The 17,305-nt window shown below is 42.4% G+C and overlaps 1 protein-coding gene across 1 annotated transcript in view; it reads right to left on the bottom strand.

The window, feature by feature from the left end:
* The window catches only part of LOC112244677 (Cbl proto-oncogene, E3 ubiquitin protein ligase), a 54,836-nt gene extending 39,367 nt beyond the window's left edge, over positions 1–15,469 (bottom strand). The window contains exons 1-2 of the mRNA XM_024412405.2: positions 14,679–15,469; positions 2,634–2,881 (exon numbers count right to left, since the gene is read on the bottom strand). Of these exons, the coding sequence (XP_024268173.1) occupies positions 2,634–2,881; positions 14,679–14,822 (392 nt within the window). The 5' untranslated portion in view covers positions 14,823–15,469. The remainder of the gene's footprint in view (positions 1–2,633; positions 2,882–14,678) is intronic.
* Between the last annotated feature and the right edge of the window lie 1,836 nt (positions 15,470–17,305).

Genomic DNA, 17,305 nt, shown 5'->3' with positions numbered 1-17,305 from the left:
TCGGCTAGTCACCAAAAGCACTCACAAACTTCTACAGATGCACAATCGAGAGCATCCTGGCGGGCTGTATCACCGCCTGGTACGGCAACTGCTCCGCCCACAACCGTAAGGCTCTCCAGAGGGTAGTGAGGTCTGCACAACAGACACTTTAATAATGGGAATTGATGGGACACTTTAATAAAATGATGTGAGTAAAATATATCACTAGCCACTTTAAACAATGCTACCTAATATAATGTTTACATACCCTACATTATTCATCTCATATGTATACGTATATAGTGTACTCTATATCATCTACTGCATCTTTATGTAATACATGTATCACTAGCCACTTTAACTATGCCACTTTGTTTACATACTCATCTCATATGTATATACTGTACTCGATACCATCTACTGTATCTTGCCTATGCCGCTCTGTACCATCACTCATTCATATATCTTTATGTACATATTCTTTATCCCCTTACACTTGTGTGTATAAGGTAGTAGTTTTGGAATTGTTAGTTAGATTACTTGTTGGTTATTACTGCATTGTCGGAACTAGAAGCACAAGCATTTCGCTACACTCGCATTAACATCTGCTAACCATGTGTATGTGACAAATAAAATTTGATTTGATTTGATTTAAATGTGTTGTGTCCACCTACATTTTTTTCAACTTAGGCAAACACGTGCTCCTTGTGAAAAAAAATAAAAAAGGTAACGTAGAGCTGGGAGGAGTGTTTACTCGGCTAAAGCCATTTTCTAAAAGTGTTAACACACAAACCACACACTACCGGGCAATAGCCTACTCATTTGAGCCCTCCCCTAGGCACAATAGCGCTCTTTGTCTCTGGTCTCCGTGTGGGGGAGCTTTCGTCGGTTATTACCAGCTCCGGCTCTAGAACCCACTCCCTCTGTAACGAAGTGATGAACATGTATTTCTCAAAAGGAGTGGTTAAGACAGCTCAAAAATGGGCCCAATGCCAATTCAATTAGGGGGGAAGACAGAACAGAGATGAACTTGTGAGCGGCGCCTCCTCTCCCTTAGTTTCAGCACAAGGAGACCCGTTGTCCGAAAAAAACAGAAGCCGTGCAAAAACTACAGGCAGGCAGAGTCATCGCTACTCTGATTCATTGCATTAAAAGAAGGAAATTAACCAGTTTTCATAAAAAGTTTTGAGAAAAATAAAATAAAAGGGTAGTGTTTCGAGTCGATTGGAGATTGAATGAGCTCAGGGGTCTAATTGGTGTATCAGTTTATGGACAAAATATATGCTATTGATACTTGACTCAAGCCATCATAGTCATGCTCCCCCTGCGTGTCACCGATTGGGCTGGCAATAAGATAGATATGTGCAAATCAAGCTTAGTCTGTCGTCCTATTTAACTGTATAACCTGGGGCTGTAGTTATCAAGCATCCCAGAGTAGGAATTATACAGGGTGCCGTTGGCAAAGATGAATGACCACCTATAATAGCCCACCCACCCCAGATTTAGGCCAAATCCTGCATTTCTGACGGGATTTATAAATGGCAGTCAAAAATGTTTAAACTTTGCTAATGGGCTTCGCATACAATACCTTCTCTGAGATGCTTGATTACTCTGGCCCCTGACCTACCAATCATAAAGGGAATCAATGGACAGCAAGGGCTGTGGCAAAATATGAGCTCAGTCATCTAAAAAGACGTTATAATGCATTTTGTTGAACAATTTCATATATTTAAAAAAAAAAAAAGGTGTTAGTTAAATTGATTCAATTTAAGGCCTACTGGCAAACAATAATGCAGGCGCTAGGGATGGGGGTGTGAGTCATTGTTTGTGTGCTTCTGTAAGTTATTTGTATGTATACCTTTGCATATATACTGACTTTTGTTGATGTCATTAAGAAAATAAAATAGGTGTTTGACTACATTTTGCAGTTTCTTTAGCTCCTTATAACCTGCTACTGCCCCCAAGGCTGTGAACACAGAGACAGAGTCACAGGCAAGTAGATCAGCGTCATCCTGACCACAAACATTCACTTGTGAAAACCACAGCACACTTCTCTTTGGCTGTTACTCAGTACAAGCCTAAATTGCTCCATTTTAAGATAGGTGAAGAAACATACCCACCGATGAGATCTAACCCTACACCTGCATGCTATGACTGGGAAGGGTTCAACAAAAAGTACCCCCCCCACCACCACCACCACCACCACACTTCACTTCAGACATAGTCTGCAAAGGCTCTGAATTTGTTTCTCCTACTATTGTGCCATCCCAAACCGTACTGGCTCAGATACTTGCTTTTCACCATGTTCCTTCAAATCCCGGTTTTCTGGACCTATGGTGGATGTGTAACCAAGGCCAGTGCCGTACAGCTCGGCTTAGCTCTGGGCTCATGAAAGGGATGATATTCTGGTAGTGAGTGAACTGAGCATCACCCAACACAGGTCAGGGTGCAGACCTACCTCACAAGAGAATTTCAGGAGGAGGATGACGAAACCCAATTCTCGCACAATGTACAAAAACAGAGGCCCTTCTCTTGATGTCTCGTAAAAATCAGGATACGGCAAAAGTACCTAAGTATTACAGGAAAATAAACTATATTTCGTCAACAACAAGTTCCATTGCCACCTCAATCTCCAAAAAAAGTAATCCTCTCACCTGGGCTGCGAGTTCTCCTCGTACATGCGCTCCTTTCCCTCCTTGAAAAGGCTGATGGTCTGCTTGGTCTTCTTGGTCAGGTTCTCCATGAAGACGCGGAAATACTCGTTGTCGCCGAGCGTCTCCATCTTTCCCTCGTAGCGGGACAAGATGGTGCGAAGGTGCTGGTAGGTGTCTGGCAGCAGATCCAGGATGTAAGGTGGGCTGTTCTTCAGGGCCAGCTTGGGGTTCTGGCAGAGTCGCACCACCTGGATGGAGGGAGAGGATATGACATGTTAGGGGAGATGATGAATCAGCTTAACCGAGACAAATAAGAAGCCGGAAACCGTGGAGGAAGAGACTAAGTAGCACGCTAATGCATAACAGGGTTGGGATCCATTCTGTTTTAATACAATTCAGGAAGTGAATAAAAATGCTAGTTCTTGAATTGAAAGTTGCACATTGCTTTCCTTCGAAGATCTTTTCAATTCAGGGAGTGAATTGACCACAACCCTGACAAGTAGCCTAACATTAACTGAACTAACTTCAAGAGTTTACAGTGTTTAAACTAGCCTACATACACAAACAGAATTTCTGCACATAAAATAGTCAGTGAAAAGGGACCATCAAAAATCACGAATGAAACTACCACTGAACACCATTTGACAAATACATGGGTATTATGATAGTGTGACGACGTGGACAATATTTATCATACCACTTTTCGCGTGAATGTAAAATACACCAGCTCTATCTGACAAATATTACATTTGTGCAGCAGTGTGTTGCCAGAGCATCAAGGCAAGTAAAGACGCGGTACAAAAGGGAAGAGAGATAAGCCTCTCCGGAGAAGAGGGAGATCTAGTAAAAGTGAATGGGAGAGCGAGTGAAAGATCAGTGCTGAGATCGTAACATTCAGGGTTTGCTACAAGAGTCTATTTTAAAGCCTTCAACACAGCGAAGAAAATTAAAAACACACTCATCTCAGGCTTACAGCTTCCTGTTGGTCTGGTAATAGAGGACACACACACACATGTGCATGTACACACACACACACACACACAGTGAAGACCTGTTTTCTTATGAATCATCATGTCATGGCTTGTACAGTGCATTTGGAAAGTATTCAGACCCTTTGACTTTTTCCACATTTTGTTACAGCCTTATTCTAAAATGGATTTAAAAATTGTTTTCATAAATCTACACACAATACCCCATAATGCCAAAGCAAAAAGGTTTTTTTAGAAATGTTTGCAAATGTATTAAAAAAACTGAAATATCACATTTCCAGAAGTATTCAGACCCTTTATTCAGTACTATATGTTGAAGTGCCTTTAGAAGCGATTACAGCCTCTCGTCTTCTTGGGTATGGAAGGTGAACCTTCGCCCCAGTCTGAGGGCCTGAGCAGGTTTTCATCAAGGATCTCTCCATACCTTGCTCCGTTCACCTTTCCCTCGATCCTGACTATTCTCCCAGTCCCTGCCTCTGAAAAACATCCCCACAGCATGACGATGCAACCACCATGCTTCACTGTAGGGATGGTATTGGCCAGGTGATGAGCAGTGCCTGGCTTCCTCCAGGCTTGGCATTCAGGGCCAAAGAGTTCAATCTTGGTTTCATCAGACCAGAGAATCTTGTTTCTCATGGTTTGAGAGTTTTTTTAGGTGCCTTTTGGCAAACTCCAAGCGGGCTGTCATGTGCCTTTTACTGAAGAGTGGCTTCCGTCTGGCCACTCTACCATAAAGGCCTGCCTGACTGGTGGAGCGCCCCAGAGATAGTTGGCCTTCTGGAAAGTTCTCCCATGTCCACAGAGGAACTCTGGAGTTCTGTGAGCGTGACCATCGGGTCCTTGGTCACCTCCCTGACCAAGACGCGTCTCCCCCGATTGGGGACTGAATACTTAAGTTTTTTTTAAATGATACCTTATTTACATATGCAAACATAAAAAATAAAAAACCTATTTTCGCTTCGTCATTGAGGTATTGTGTGTAGATGGATGAAAACAAAACATGTATTTAATACATTTTTAGAATAAGCCTTTTACATAACAAAATGTGGAAAAAGTGAAGGTGTCTGAATACTTTCTGAATGCACTGTACAGCAGATGTTGATGCAAGGGGCTGACAGTACTTGTTTTTTTTACAAGTATTTGTCGGAGGCTGGCATCTTAGCTGTGTGTGGGTTTGCACTTCCCATTGTCAATCCCCTCAAGCTACAAACACATCTGGTGAAAGATAATATAGCGAAGCATGGCATGCAGCTGAGACACAACCATAAACACAATCAATAAACACAAACACGCATGCCATGGCATTCTGCAATGAATGAGTAACGTTATCAGAATGAAACAAGGAAGATGGGCATAAGTTCCCAAAAATAATAAAATCAACTACACTATCTACTTTTTCCGTCAGCTTCTTCTTTGTATATAGTATAAAAGCCAGATAAAAAAAAGAGACAATCTGTGTCTACCTTAGACTTACTGGCTACATTCATGTTCAACTTGCAGACAGTCAAAAGCAAATCAAATTTTATTGGTCACAAACATATGTAGCAGATGTTATCGCGGGTGTAGTGAAATGCTTGTGTTCCAAGCTCCAACAGTGCAGTAGTATCTAAAAATGATTCACAGCAAAACAAAACACATTTAAAAGTAAAATAATGATATTAAGAAATATATCAAATATTAGACTGAGCAGTGTCGGAGTGGCATTGGCTAAAGTACAGTAGAATACAGTAAAAACAGTTGAGGTCAGAAGTTCACATACAGCTTAGCCAAATACAAATAAACTAAATTTTCACAATTCCTGACATTTAATCCAAGTAAAAATGCCATCTTAGGATCACCACTATATATTAAGAATGTGAAATGTCAGAATAATAGTAGAGAGAATGATTTATTTCAGCTTTTATCTATTTCATCACATTCCCAGTGGGTCAGAAGTTTACATGCTACCAAATGCTAATTGAGTGTATTGCCTTTAAATTGTTTCACTCGGGTCAAATGTTTCAAGTAGCCTTCCACAAGCTTCCCACAATAAATTGGGTGAATTTTAGCCCATTCGTCCTGACAACGCTGGTGTAACGGAGTCAGGTTTGTAGGCCTCCTTGCTTGCACACGCTTTTTCAGTTCTGCCCACAAATGTTCTACAGGATGAGGTCTGGGCTTTGTGATGGCCACTCCAATACATTGCCTTTGTTGTCCTTACGCCATTTTCCACAACTGTGGAAGTATGCTTGGGGGTCATTGTCCATTTGGAAGACCCATTTGCAACCAAGCAATGGTTCCTGATTGATGTCTTGAGATTTTGCTTCAATGGGAAAATCATAGCATTATGAAGCAGGAAAATTATATTTTTTGTGAATTGCACCAGTCCCTCCTGCAGCAAAGCACCCCCACAACATGATGCCGCCACCCCTGTGCTTCACGGTTGGGATGGTGTTCTTCGGCTTGCAAGCCTCCCCCTTTTTCCTCCAAACACAACAATGGTCATTATGGCCAAACAGTTCAATTTTTGTTTCATCAGATCAGAGGACATTTCTCCAAAAAAAGTATGATCTTTGTCCCCATGTGCAGTTGCAAACCGTAGTCTGGCTTTTTTATGGCGGTTTTGGAGCAGTAGCTTCTTCCTTGCTGAGCGGCCCTGAATCCCTGTTGTTCTGGGATTGATTTGCACCAAAGTACGTTCATCTCTAGGAGACAGAACGCGTCTCCTTCCTGAGCGGTATGACGGCTGGTGGTCCCATGGTGTTTATTCTTGCGCACTATTGTTTGTACAGATGAATGTGGTACCTTCAGGCATTTGGAAATTGCTCCCAAGAATGAAGCAGACTTGTGGAGGTCTTGGCTGATTTCTTTTGATTTTCCCATGATGTCAAGAGGCACAAAGTTTGATGGTAGGCCTTGAAATACATCCACAATTGACTCAGATTATGTCAATTAGCTTATCAGAAGCTTCTAAAGCCATGATATAATTTTCTGGAACTTTCCAAGCTGTTTAAAGGCACAGTCAACTTAGTGTATGTAAACTTCTAACGTACTGGAATTGTGATAGTGAATTATAAGTGAAATAATCTGTCTAAACAACTGTTGGAAAAATGATGTGTGTCATGCACAAAGTAGATGTCCTAACCGACTTGGCAAAACTATATAGTTTGTGAACATGAAATTTGTGGAGTGGTTGAAAAATGAGTTAATGACTCCAACCTAAGTGTATGTAAACTTCTGACTTCAACTGTATATAAGAGTTGAGTAAAGCAGTACATAAACATTATTTAAACATTAAAGTGGGCAGTGATTCTAAGTCACTGTATATAGGGCAGCAGCCACTAAGGTGCAGGGTTGCGTAACCTGGTGGAAGCTGGCTAGTGATGGCTGTTTAATAGTCTGATGGCCTTAAGATTGAAAAACAGCTTCTGTCTTCTGAAGCAAGGGGGAGGACAGTAGACTGGGATAAAGAATACGTCCATAAAACACTCCAGCCAGCTGGTCTGCGCATGCTCTGAGGACGTAGCTAGGGGGGCGGGCAGCCCTACGATGGTTAACAGGCTTAAAATGTCTTACTCGTGTCGGCCAAGGAGAAGGAGCCCAAAGTCCATGGTAGCGGGCCATGTCGGTGACACTGTGTTATCCTCAAAACGGCAAAGAAGGTGTTCAGCTTGTCCAGAAGCAAGACCTAAGTGTCTGGGATGTGGCTGGTTTTCCCTTTGTAGTCCGTGATTGTCTGTAGACCCTGCCACACACGTCTCATGACTGACATCCCGACCACACCGCTCGTGTAGCATGCACGAGTGTTGTAAAATAAATGTACACACACTACCGGTCAAAAGTTTATAACACCTACTCATTCAAGAGTTTCTTTATTGTTAGTATTTTTTACATTGTAGAATAATAGTTAAGACATCAAAACTATTAAATAACACATATGGAATCATGTAGTAACCAAAAAAACAAATCAAAATATATGTTATATTTAAGATTCTTCAAATAGCCACACTTTGCCTTAATGACAGCTTTGCACACTCTTGGCACTCTCTCAACCAGCTTCATGATGTAGTCACCTGGAATGCATTTCAATTAACAGTTGTGCCTTGTTAAAAGTTCATTTGTGGCATTTCCTTCCTTCACAAGGCATTTGAGCCAATCAGTTGTGTTGTGACAAGGTAGGGGTGGTATACAGAAGATAGCCTTATTTGGTAAAAGACCAAGGCAAGAATGGCAAGAACAGCTCAAATAAGAAAAGAGAAACAACATTTTATCATTACTTTAAGACATGAAGGTCAGGCAATATGAAAAATGTCAAGAACTTTGAAAGTTTCTTCAAGTGCAGTCGCAAAAACCATCAAGCGCTATGATAAAACTGGCTCTCATAAGGACCACCACAGGTAAGAAAGACCCAGAGTTACCTCTGCTGCAGAGGATATGTTCATCAGAGTTACCAGCCTCAGAAATTGCAGCCCAAACAAATGCTTCACAGAGTTCAAGTAAGACATATCAACTGTTCAGAGGAGACTGTGTGAATCAAGCCTTCATGGGTAAAATTTCTGCAATTTGGTTCCAACTGCCGTGTCTTTGTGAGACGCGGTGTGGGTGAACGGATAATCTCTGCAAGTGTATTTCCCACCGTAAAGCATGGAGGTGGTGTTATGGTGCTTTGCTGGTGACACTGTCTGTGATTTATATAGAATTCAAGGCACACTTAACCAGCATGGCTACCACAGCATTCTGCAACGATACGCCACCCCATCTGGTTTGGGCTTTGAGGAACTATCATCTGTATTTCAACAGGACATTGACCCAACACACCTCCAGGCTGTGTAAGAAGGAGAGTGATGGACTGCTGCATCAGATGACCTGGCCTCAACAATCACCCAGCCTCAACCAAATTGAGATGGTTTGGGATGAGTCGGACAGCAGAGTGAAGGAAAAGCAGCCAACAAGTGCTCAGCATATGTGGGAATTCCTTCAAGACTGTTGGAAAAGCATTCCAAGTGAAGCTGGTTGAGAGAAAGCCAAGAGTGTGCAAAGCTGTCATCAAGGCAAAGTGTGGTTATTTGAAGAATCTCAAATATAAAATATATTTTTATACTTTTTTTTTGGTTACTATGATTCCATATGTATTATTTTATGGTTTTGATGTCTTCACTATTTTTCTACAAATGTAGAAAATTGTGAAAATAAAGAAAAACCCTTGATAGAGTAGGTGTTCTAAAGCTTTTGACCTGTCTTGCACATGTTATTCAATCATTGCAACCACACTGCTCACGAGCGTCTGCGTAGCCCTAGACACCAGGAGTTTTGGCGTCCTACAACTGAGAGTGCAATGCAGCTACTCAGTCAGACCAGGATTGACACCCCTGACAACACCTGGCAAAGGTGAAAAGGTATCTGGGGAAGTGAGAAGAGTGGCAGAACAGGCACAGGCTATGTTCCCAAAAAAACAATATAGTTGGGTCCTACCAAGAAAAGACGTCCCAGGAAAGTTGATCAACTAAATCAACAGATCACCGTGGACTGTGCCTCACTGCTCAATGTCAGAATGGCTCACCATCCAACTCTGACATGTGAACACTTACACGATAATGTACATCTTGATCAGGACAGTGTCAGAACCTTTTGCTAAGGACCTAAAAGGAAGCAACACTTAGCAGGGACCCACACCCTTCACCACAGCAGCAGTGGCCCCCCGATCCACTTTCTGAAACAACAGTACCCCCACCGTCCCTAGGAGAGAAGAGCCAGACATGGTCCAACACAGCACAGATTGACCAGACCGGGCCCATCACAACACAGCTCTACTAGACCCGGCCCATCACAACACAGCACTACTAGACCCGGCCCATCACAACACAGCACTGACCACTACTCTAGGGTCAGGCAGAACATAGTCCTTCAGAGAAGTGTAACACATGATGCAGTCCACACCATTTATCATTCAGATTATCAGGCTACATATGTTGAGGTAACCTCTGGCAAAAGACACCTAGAACTATCAGAGATTGGAGAGGTGCACCAACTACTGCATCTAATATGCTGACTACTTGGCTGGAAACCCCCTTTAATTCACACACACACACACACACACACACACTTACAGATTGCATTGCACTTATTTTTGTGTGCAAAATTATTCCATTCTTTCCATTAGTTTACAACTATCCTTTATTTTACTGGTACTTATATGTAGTGTGTATATAGTATATAGTGTGTATATATATACACAGATACCGTTCAAAATTTTGGGGTCACTTAGAAATATCCTTGTTTTTGAAAGAAAAGCACATTTTTTGTCCATTAAAATTAACATCAAATTGATCAGAAACAGTGTAGACATCTTTAATGTTGTAAATGACTATTGTAGCTGGAAATGGCACATTTTTTATGGAATATCTACATAGGCATACAGAGGCCCATTATCAGCAACCATCACCTCTTCACTGTTAACGTTGAGACTGGTGTTTTGCGGGTACAATTCAAATGGGATTTTTTACCAAATTACCATACGACAGACCATGAATTTCACCCTGCACACCCTAATTGACAAACAAACAAACCAAAACAAAGGCAAAATCTTCTCATGCTTGGTTGATTTTTTAAAAAGCCTGAGACTCAATTTAGCATGAGGGTCTGCTATACAAATGATGGAAAGTGTTTTGTGTGAAAAACATACAACGTTATCAAATCCATGTACACAAACAAGTGTGAGGTTAAAATTGGCAAAAAACATCTCTTTCCACATGAGAGAGCCATGAGGTGAGACAGGGATGCACCTTAAGCCCCATTCTCTTCAACATATATCACAACGAATTGGCGAGGGCACTAGAACAAGTCTGCAGCACCCAGCCTCACCCTACTAGAATCTGAAGTCAAATGTCTACTGTTTGCTGATGATCTGGTGCTTCTGTCACCAACCAAGAAGGGCCTACAGAAGCACCTAGATCTTCTGCAAAGATTCTGCCAGACCTGGGCCCTGACAGTAAATCTCAGTAAGACAATAAATAGTGTTCTAAAAAAGATCCAGTCGCCGGGACCACAAATACAAATTCCATCTAGACACCATTGCCCTAAAGCACACAAAAAAATACACATAGCTTGGCCTAAACAAGAAGGGCCGTCTATGCCATCAAAGGTAACATAACAATTAGAATTTGGCAACAAAAAAAATACTTGAATCAGTTATAGAACCCATTGCCCTATATGGTTGTGAGGTCTGGTGTCGCTCACCAACCAAGAATTCACAAAATGGGAAAAACACCAAATTGAGACTCTGCATGCAGAATTCTGCAAAAATATCCTCAGTGTACAACGTAAAACACCAAATAATGCATGCAAAGTCAAATTAGGCTGATACACGATAATTACCCAAATCTAGAAAAGAGTGGTTAGATTCGACAACAACCTAAAAGGAAGCGATTCCCAAACCCTCCATAACAAAGCCATCACCTACAGACAGAACGTGGAGAAGAGTCCCCTAAGCAAGCTAGTCCTCTGTTCACAAACACAAATCAGACCCCACAGAGTCCCAAGACAGCAACACAGTTAGGCCCAACCAAATCATGAGAAAACAAAAAGATAATTCTTTCCAATGTGTCAACTAACAAAAAATCAGAGCAAACTAGAATGCTATTTGGCCCGAAACAGAGAGTCGTCTCATATTCTACAGCTCTCTGAAACTTAACGAAAGCTTTGACTATGTACAGACTGAGTGAGCATAGCCTTGCTATTGAGAAAGGCCGCCATAAGCAGACCTGGCTCTCAAGAGAAGACAGGCTATGTGCACACAGCCCACAAAATGAGGTGGAAACTACTGCACTTGCTAATCTCCTGCCAAATGTATGATCAAATGTCATACCGCTGCCATTTCAATGGCATTTCAGAACATGAACACACTAGCTAGCTCCAGCCGAACAACTGACTCGAGGATTAAGCGCATCAACCGTGCCTGAAGCAGACGTGATAGCCCCGGTCATGGCATTGAAACGCCTGCTCAGCAAAGCGATTCGGTGGCATTCTCTTTACTGTGTCACCACCATGCTCGATGCTATGTACAAGGACCGCTACCTCGAGGCAGACAAGAAACAGGGTTTACGTGAAATGTTACATACACATCTGGACAAGATGGAAACGGACACAGTGACAGTGTGCACCGAGGAAGAGAAGCCAAGGACAGAGAGAGCTGAAACTTCACTGCATGACATGTATGATGAAATCTTGGTTGAGAATGAAACGACTGAACAAATGAACAACGAAACAGCACAGCAAGTAAGTGAAGGAAGAATATGATTGTTTTACTGGTAATGGGGACATACATAAAACACCCAAAAAATGTATTTTTGGTCAGTGTGTGTGTGTGTAACCTTTATTTAACTAGGCAAGTCAGTTAAAGAACAAATTCATATTTACAATAACGGCCTACCCCGGACGACGCTGGGCCAATTGTGCGCCGCCCTATGGGACTCCCAATCACGGCTGGATGTGATACAGCCTGGATTCGAACCAGGGACTGTAGCGACGCCTCTTGCACTGAGATGCAGTGCCTTAGACCGCTGCGTCCATGTGTGCGTGTTAACTATTTAACTGTACTAGAATGCTTAAAAGGCTGCAAAAATGTTAAATATCGGTTATCGGTATCGTTTTTTGGGGGACCAGGAAAATATTGGATATCGGCCACACATGTCATATCGTGCATCACTATTGTAAATACAACCTATATTTATGTTGATTTATTTTCCCTTTTGTACTTGAACTATTTGCACATTGTTACAACACTGTACATTGACGTAATATGGAATATTATTTTGGAACTACTGTTCATTTCACTTTTGTTATTTGTCTACTTCGCTTTGGAAATGTTAACATAAAAGTTACCCATGCCAATAAAGCCCTTGAATTGAAACAGAGAGAGAGATAGATGGATACAGAGATAAGCATGCTATGTGTTGAGTGTAGCCAGCTATGTGTTGAGTGTAGCCAGCTGAGAAGGGGGGTTTGGCTGAGCAGCAGCACTGCTGACGTCAGACAGAGGGGGTCACAGTACACCCTAATGCGCTTCCAACCCAAGAATATGAGTCCTGTCAGAGAGCAAATAAGCCCTCGGCTAAACATGCACAGACGCATACGCAGACGCATCCAGTCGTGGTGGACGGGACCGAACCAAAAACGAAGAGAAGATTGCCTTATTCCCCTACTCTGCTCTCTCGCTAACCTCAGGATTGGAGACTGGGAGAGAACCAACCCCCCCCCCCATACTGCAGGGCTGAGCTGACCTCCCCCAGCTCTACACCACTGTGTTCTAGATCATTGGTACATCCCAAATGGCACCCTATTCTCTATATAGCCCACTACTTTTGATCAGCACCACATAGGAGTCAATTTGGGACGTAACCCATGACTGCACGTTCCAGCTATGATAAAACCACTAAAATATCGACTGTTTCCCGTGCCAATAAAGCCCCTTAAATTGTCATTTAATTCAGAGAGAGAGAGAGACACACACCCAATCAACATGGGAAGAGTAATAAGCCTATAATAACCCTAAAGGCCACTTATACTCTATTCAAACACTTTTGCTGAACTTTGACGTTCTTAGGGAGATCTATGACAAGCATGCACTGTTGTTCGGGTTGTCCTCATGATATTTGAATGAGCAGATAGGCCAACTTGTGCATGGAGCCTAACTGTCTGAAGACCAGCTTTAATCATTGGTTAAACCTGATGCCTTGAAGCACTCACACACTATTTGACAGAGACCTGTTGATACTGGGTAACAGTCTGCTAAAATCAGCAGGCCAAAGATCACATATCGCAGGTTCCACCGTGGTTTTCCTTTCAACAAAACCTCCACCGTGGATAAACTCCTGTATTTCAAAGGTCTTGTGGAAACACACACACACCTCTTCCTCAACTCGGCCTCATAAAGACTAGACATTGTGCCACTGATTGGGAAGCCCAGGCTACTGAAACAGAAAAGGAGAACTGACATTGCAGTGTCACTTCTGTTTTTCTGTTTGTGTGAAGTGACCTCTTCTTCATAATGAGTCAATGCAGATGTGCTTGTCTGGTGGAAAGAAATGCAAATTGGCCCCCCCAAAAAGTGCCATTATGACAATCTTCAGGGGCTTGGGTTCTTACAGATAAGAGAAAATAATGACAGATGTGTAGACTACCCCTAGAGAAACAAACATAAAAGGCTGTCTTGTCCTCTGAGTCACTGTGATAATTCAGTGTGAATTACACAGGAAACTAGGGGTCAGCCAGCTACATTTTTCAAAGAAGTAATGCTGTAAATGTAGCTAATTCTTTATTATGCTCACATGTATTAATTTCATTGCTGCACATTTACTCTGGATTTCAGGGGCCACAGCTAAGTGTTGGACTCGAGCAGTTAGATTGTTGGCACATTGTTTAGACAATGATTGTGTTTCATATCTGATCATACAATTGGCAGATTCAAATCTCATTTAGCTAGCTAAATATCACATTTTACAACCTTATTGAACAACTTTGTCAATGGGATGGATCTTGTTCTAAATAGTAAAATATAGCTCGGTGGGTGATCAAAACCCAAGCCTAACTTTGCTCAGCTAGCTACTACTCAGCTAGCTACTATTTTCATGACCCTAATCTGGGATGATGATTGAGTCACCATCCCCATGCACACGAGATTATATTGGTCAATGTTGCTAACTAATGTTAATTGGCTAGCTAGTTGCCTAGGTAGCTGGCCAATGTAGCTAGCATTCCAGACACCAGCATTAAACTAACTAGTTACAACCATATAGCCAGTTCTAGCTACCTTCAGCCATCTACATATTCTACAGATGAATACAATATATTATAGATTATTAACGTTAGCTAGCTACCACCTTCCCTACTATTCGGCGTAGCGTAGCTGGTCGGTGTACCCCTAGCTAACTAATTTTTATCTAGCTGGCTAGAAACTGTCTCGTTAGCGAGGAAGCTAGCCAGCAAATTAGCTAAAGTTAGCTAAGCTAACTTCCTGGGCCACTGATCATCAGCTGGGTACTGTAGCTAGATAGATATTCTCCGACTGCTAGTCACCCACCTTGTCCATTAGTTTCCAGCATTTCTCCACCGTCTTTTTGTCCACGGCCCCAGGTTGGTGATGGGAATGGAGGTGGTGATGGGGCTGAAACGCGTCCTTCATCATCCCGATCAGTCCTCCGCCTTTCTTCAGATTTCCTGCCATATTAGGCTCCACTAGGGTCGGCCAGAGCGACAGTCAATGCTGGGGGGGGCCGCCCTCCTTCCCCAGTCAGACTGAGCAAAAACCGGCACCCCCCGGGGAAGACAGCGCCCGAGACGGATTCGAGCGAAGGTCCGTCGGGGGGTGGGAGAAGGGAGTTCTATTGAAACAAGGATCCCATTAAACCCCCCACCAGTGGTTGTATCGAGCCTCGACGACAGTGGGGCAAACTGCAGCTAGGTGCTCAAGCAAGGAATACAACGCAGGTTGGTAAGCAAGCCAGTCGAGACCCGTCTCGTCGACTAAAAGAAGACAATGATATCGATTTGTCTACCCGTCTGGTCTTCGTGTAGATTGACAACCCCTATATTCCCTATTCAGCTGCTCGATCTCTCCGTCTGCGTTCTTCTCAGTGACGGGAAGTTCAGTGGCAGGCTGGATCCAGTCAAGATAGCTTGATAATACGCTTACTGTTGAGGTAGAAGGAAGAGCTGACGGTGGCGCCAATAAACTAAAGGGACATTTACATAGCTAACACAAATCATTAACATAGGCGGAACGGAGACGAGGTGCATAAATACATTTAGAAAAATCCACACAGGCTGCAGTTTCCCCCCCTCCTCTGTGTGCACGGCCCTTGCTCTTCCTGTTCATCCCCTTCCGTTTGCAGAACCTCTCCCTGCCCTCCCTGTTGCACAAATGTTGCCCCCCAACACCTCCTCTAACTACGCCCTCTTCGTGCGCGATCTCGAGATGAAAATACAGACACGCGCTTCTGTTTTAACAGTAAAATTGCATGTTCAAGAACATCATGGTCGGAAATTCCTTTCTGCCAAAAACATTTGGCTGTGTAAATTCAGACACAGGTTTTTGTTGTAAATTCCTGAAAACAACTGAGGTGACATTGACCTGTGCCAGCTCCTGTGGCATGAATCATTACGTTATACTTAATGTTGTAGCCTACGTAGATGGGTACTACTTCATGATAAGTGTGCAATTGGCACTAAAACGTGTAAGGCTATGTCTGTACCGTTGTCGTTTCATCAACTCTCTCAGATGATAATTCAGATGTTATTTAACGGCAGAGGCTTTGGTTCTGAAGGTAACTGCCGTTCCCGCGCAGGTTGTGTTAAACCTTCCTAAACATTTCTCAGTGTCAATCGTGAATAAAAATTCAAGTTTTACCAGTGAAACATCCATGACGCCAAGTATTTGAATGAAAATCAGTTTCATATCAGTTTTCATTCCCGTGGGAATGTGCAGGGGTGCAATTTTCGTTTTCGAAGTAGGTGGGGGGCATTACTATTAATATTTTTTAATCCTGTCGAATAAACACTCTAGCATATCCGCATGGTCCTAAAGCACACAGTTGCCCTGTTTTGTATGACATTCCAATGATAACACTGGAGGGGTACAATTTCAGAATGTGTCTGAAAAAAAGTTGTGGAAGTTGTGACCCTGGGAATATGCATTTAGATCTTCTTGTGTTATGTACAGTGTTGTTTAAAAGTAGCCTACAGTGTTGTTTCGAATTATGTACAGTGAGCGAATTGTAGAGCAGATGGTCTTAAACTATAGCATAGGCCTATCTGTGTTATGTTTCAATCAATCCACATATTTTGCCTATAGAGCCCCACAGTGGTGTCGTAATACCCATAAAACCTAGTGGTCAAACAGGGTAATGATACCATTCATTTTTCCCATAGGGGATTTTAGAAACACTTAAAACAAGGGCTGTGTATTGTGTAGGCTTACCCTGGCGTGACGTTTTGATAGCCATGTAAAGGTCTCTTGGCTACTTCTCAGAGAGTTTTGAATTGACGTGAGGAGTTAAACAAGGGTGTCCGCTGTCACCATATTTATCTATTCTTTATGGTCATCGAAATGCTAGCTATTAAAATCAGATCAAGTAAGAACATTAGAACATTTTCTTTTCTCTGTGTATATCAATGATGTTGCTCTTGCTGCTGGTGATTCTCTGATCCACCTCTACGCAGACGACACGATTCTGTATACATCTGGCCCTTCTTTGGACACTGTGCTAACAAACCTCCAAACGAGCTTCAATGCCATATATATATTCCTTCCGTGGCCTCCAACTGCTTTTAAATGCTAGCAAAACTAAATGCATGCTCTGTAGCTCCCTTCAGTAACCACGAGCACAACCGTTCCTTGATTTTAACTGGCGGCTTTATTCTGTAGTTTTAGTCAGAATTATCACCTTCCGTGAGAACTATAAAGTAAATGAAAAATACAGTTAAGCTGCTGTGAAGGTACCTGCATCAGAGGAATTGCATGGAGGGATTAACAATGTCACTGGCATTCTCTCAGAGACAGCCTGTTAGTGACATTGGACTCTTTGGATATGATGTGTACATACATGTGTTAGTAGTACCTGTAACTGAGCTTGTTAACATCATTGTTGATGTTTGTGATGACTTTGGTGAAGACCATAGTGGTATCATCAGTGAAAGGTCCTACCTTCG

Source organism: Oncorhynchus tshawytscha, linkage group LG13, assembly GCF_018296145.1.
Source record: "Oncorhynchus tshawytscha isolate Ot180627B linkage group LG13, Otsh_v2.0, whole genome shotgun sequence".
In the NCBI taxonomy this organism is placed as follows: domain Eukaryota; kingdom Metazoa; phylum Chordata; class Actinopteri; order Salmoniformes; family Salmonidae; genus Oncorhynchus; species Oncorhynchus tshawytscha.
Note: the sequence above shows the minus strand (reverse complement) of the source record. Positions and strands in the feature narration are given on the sequence as shown.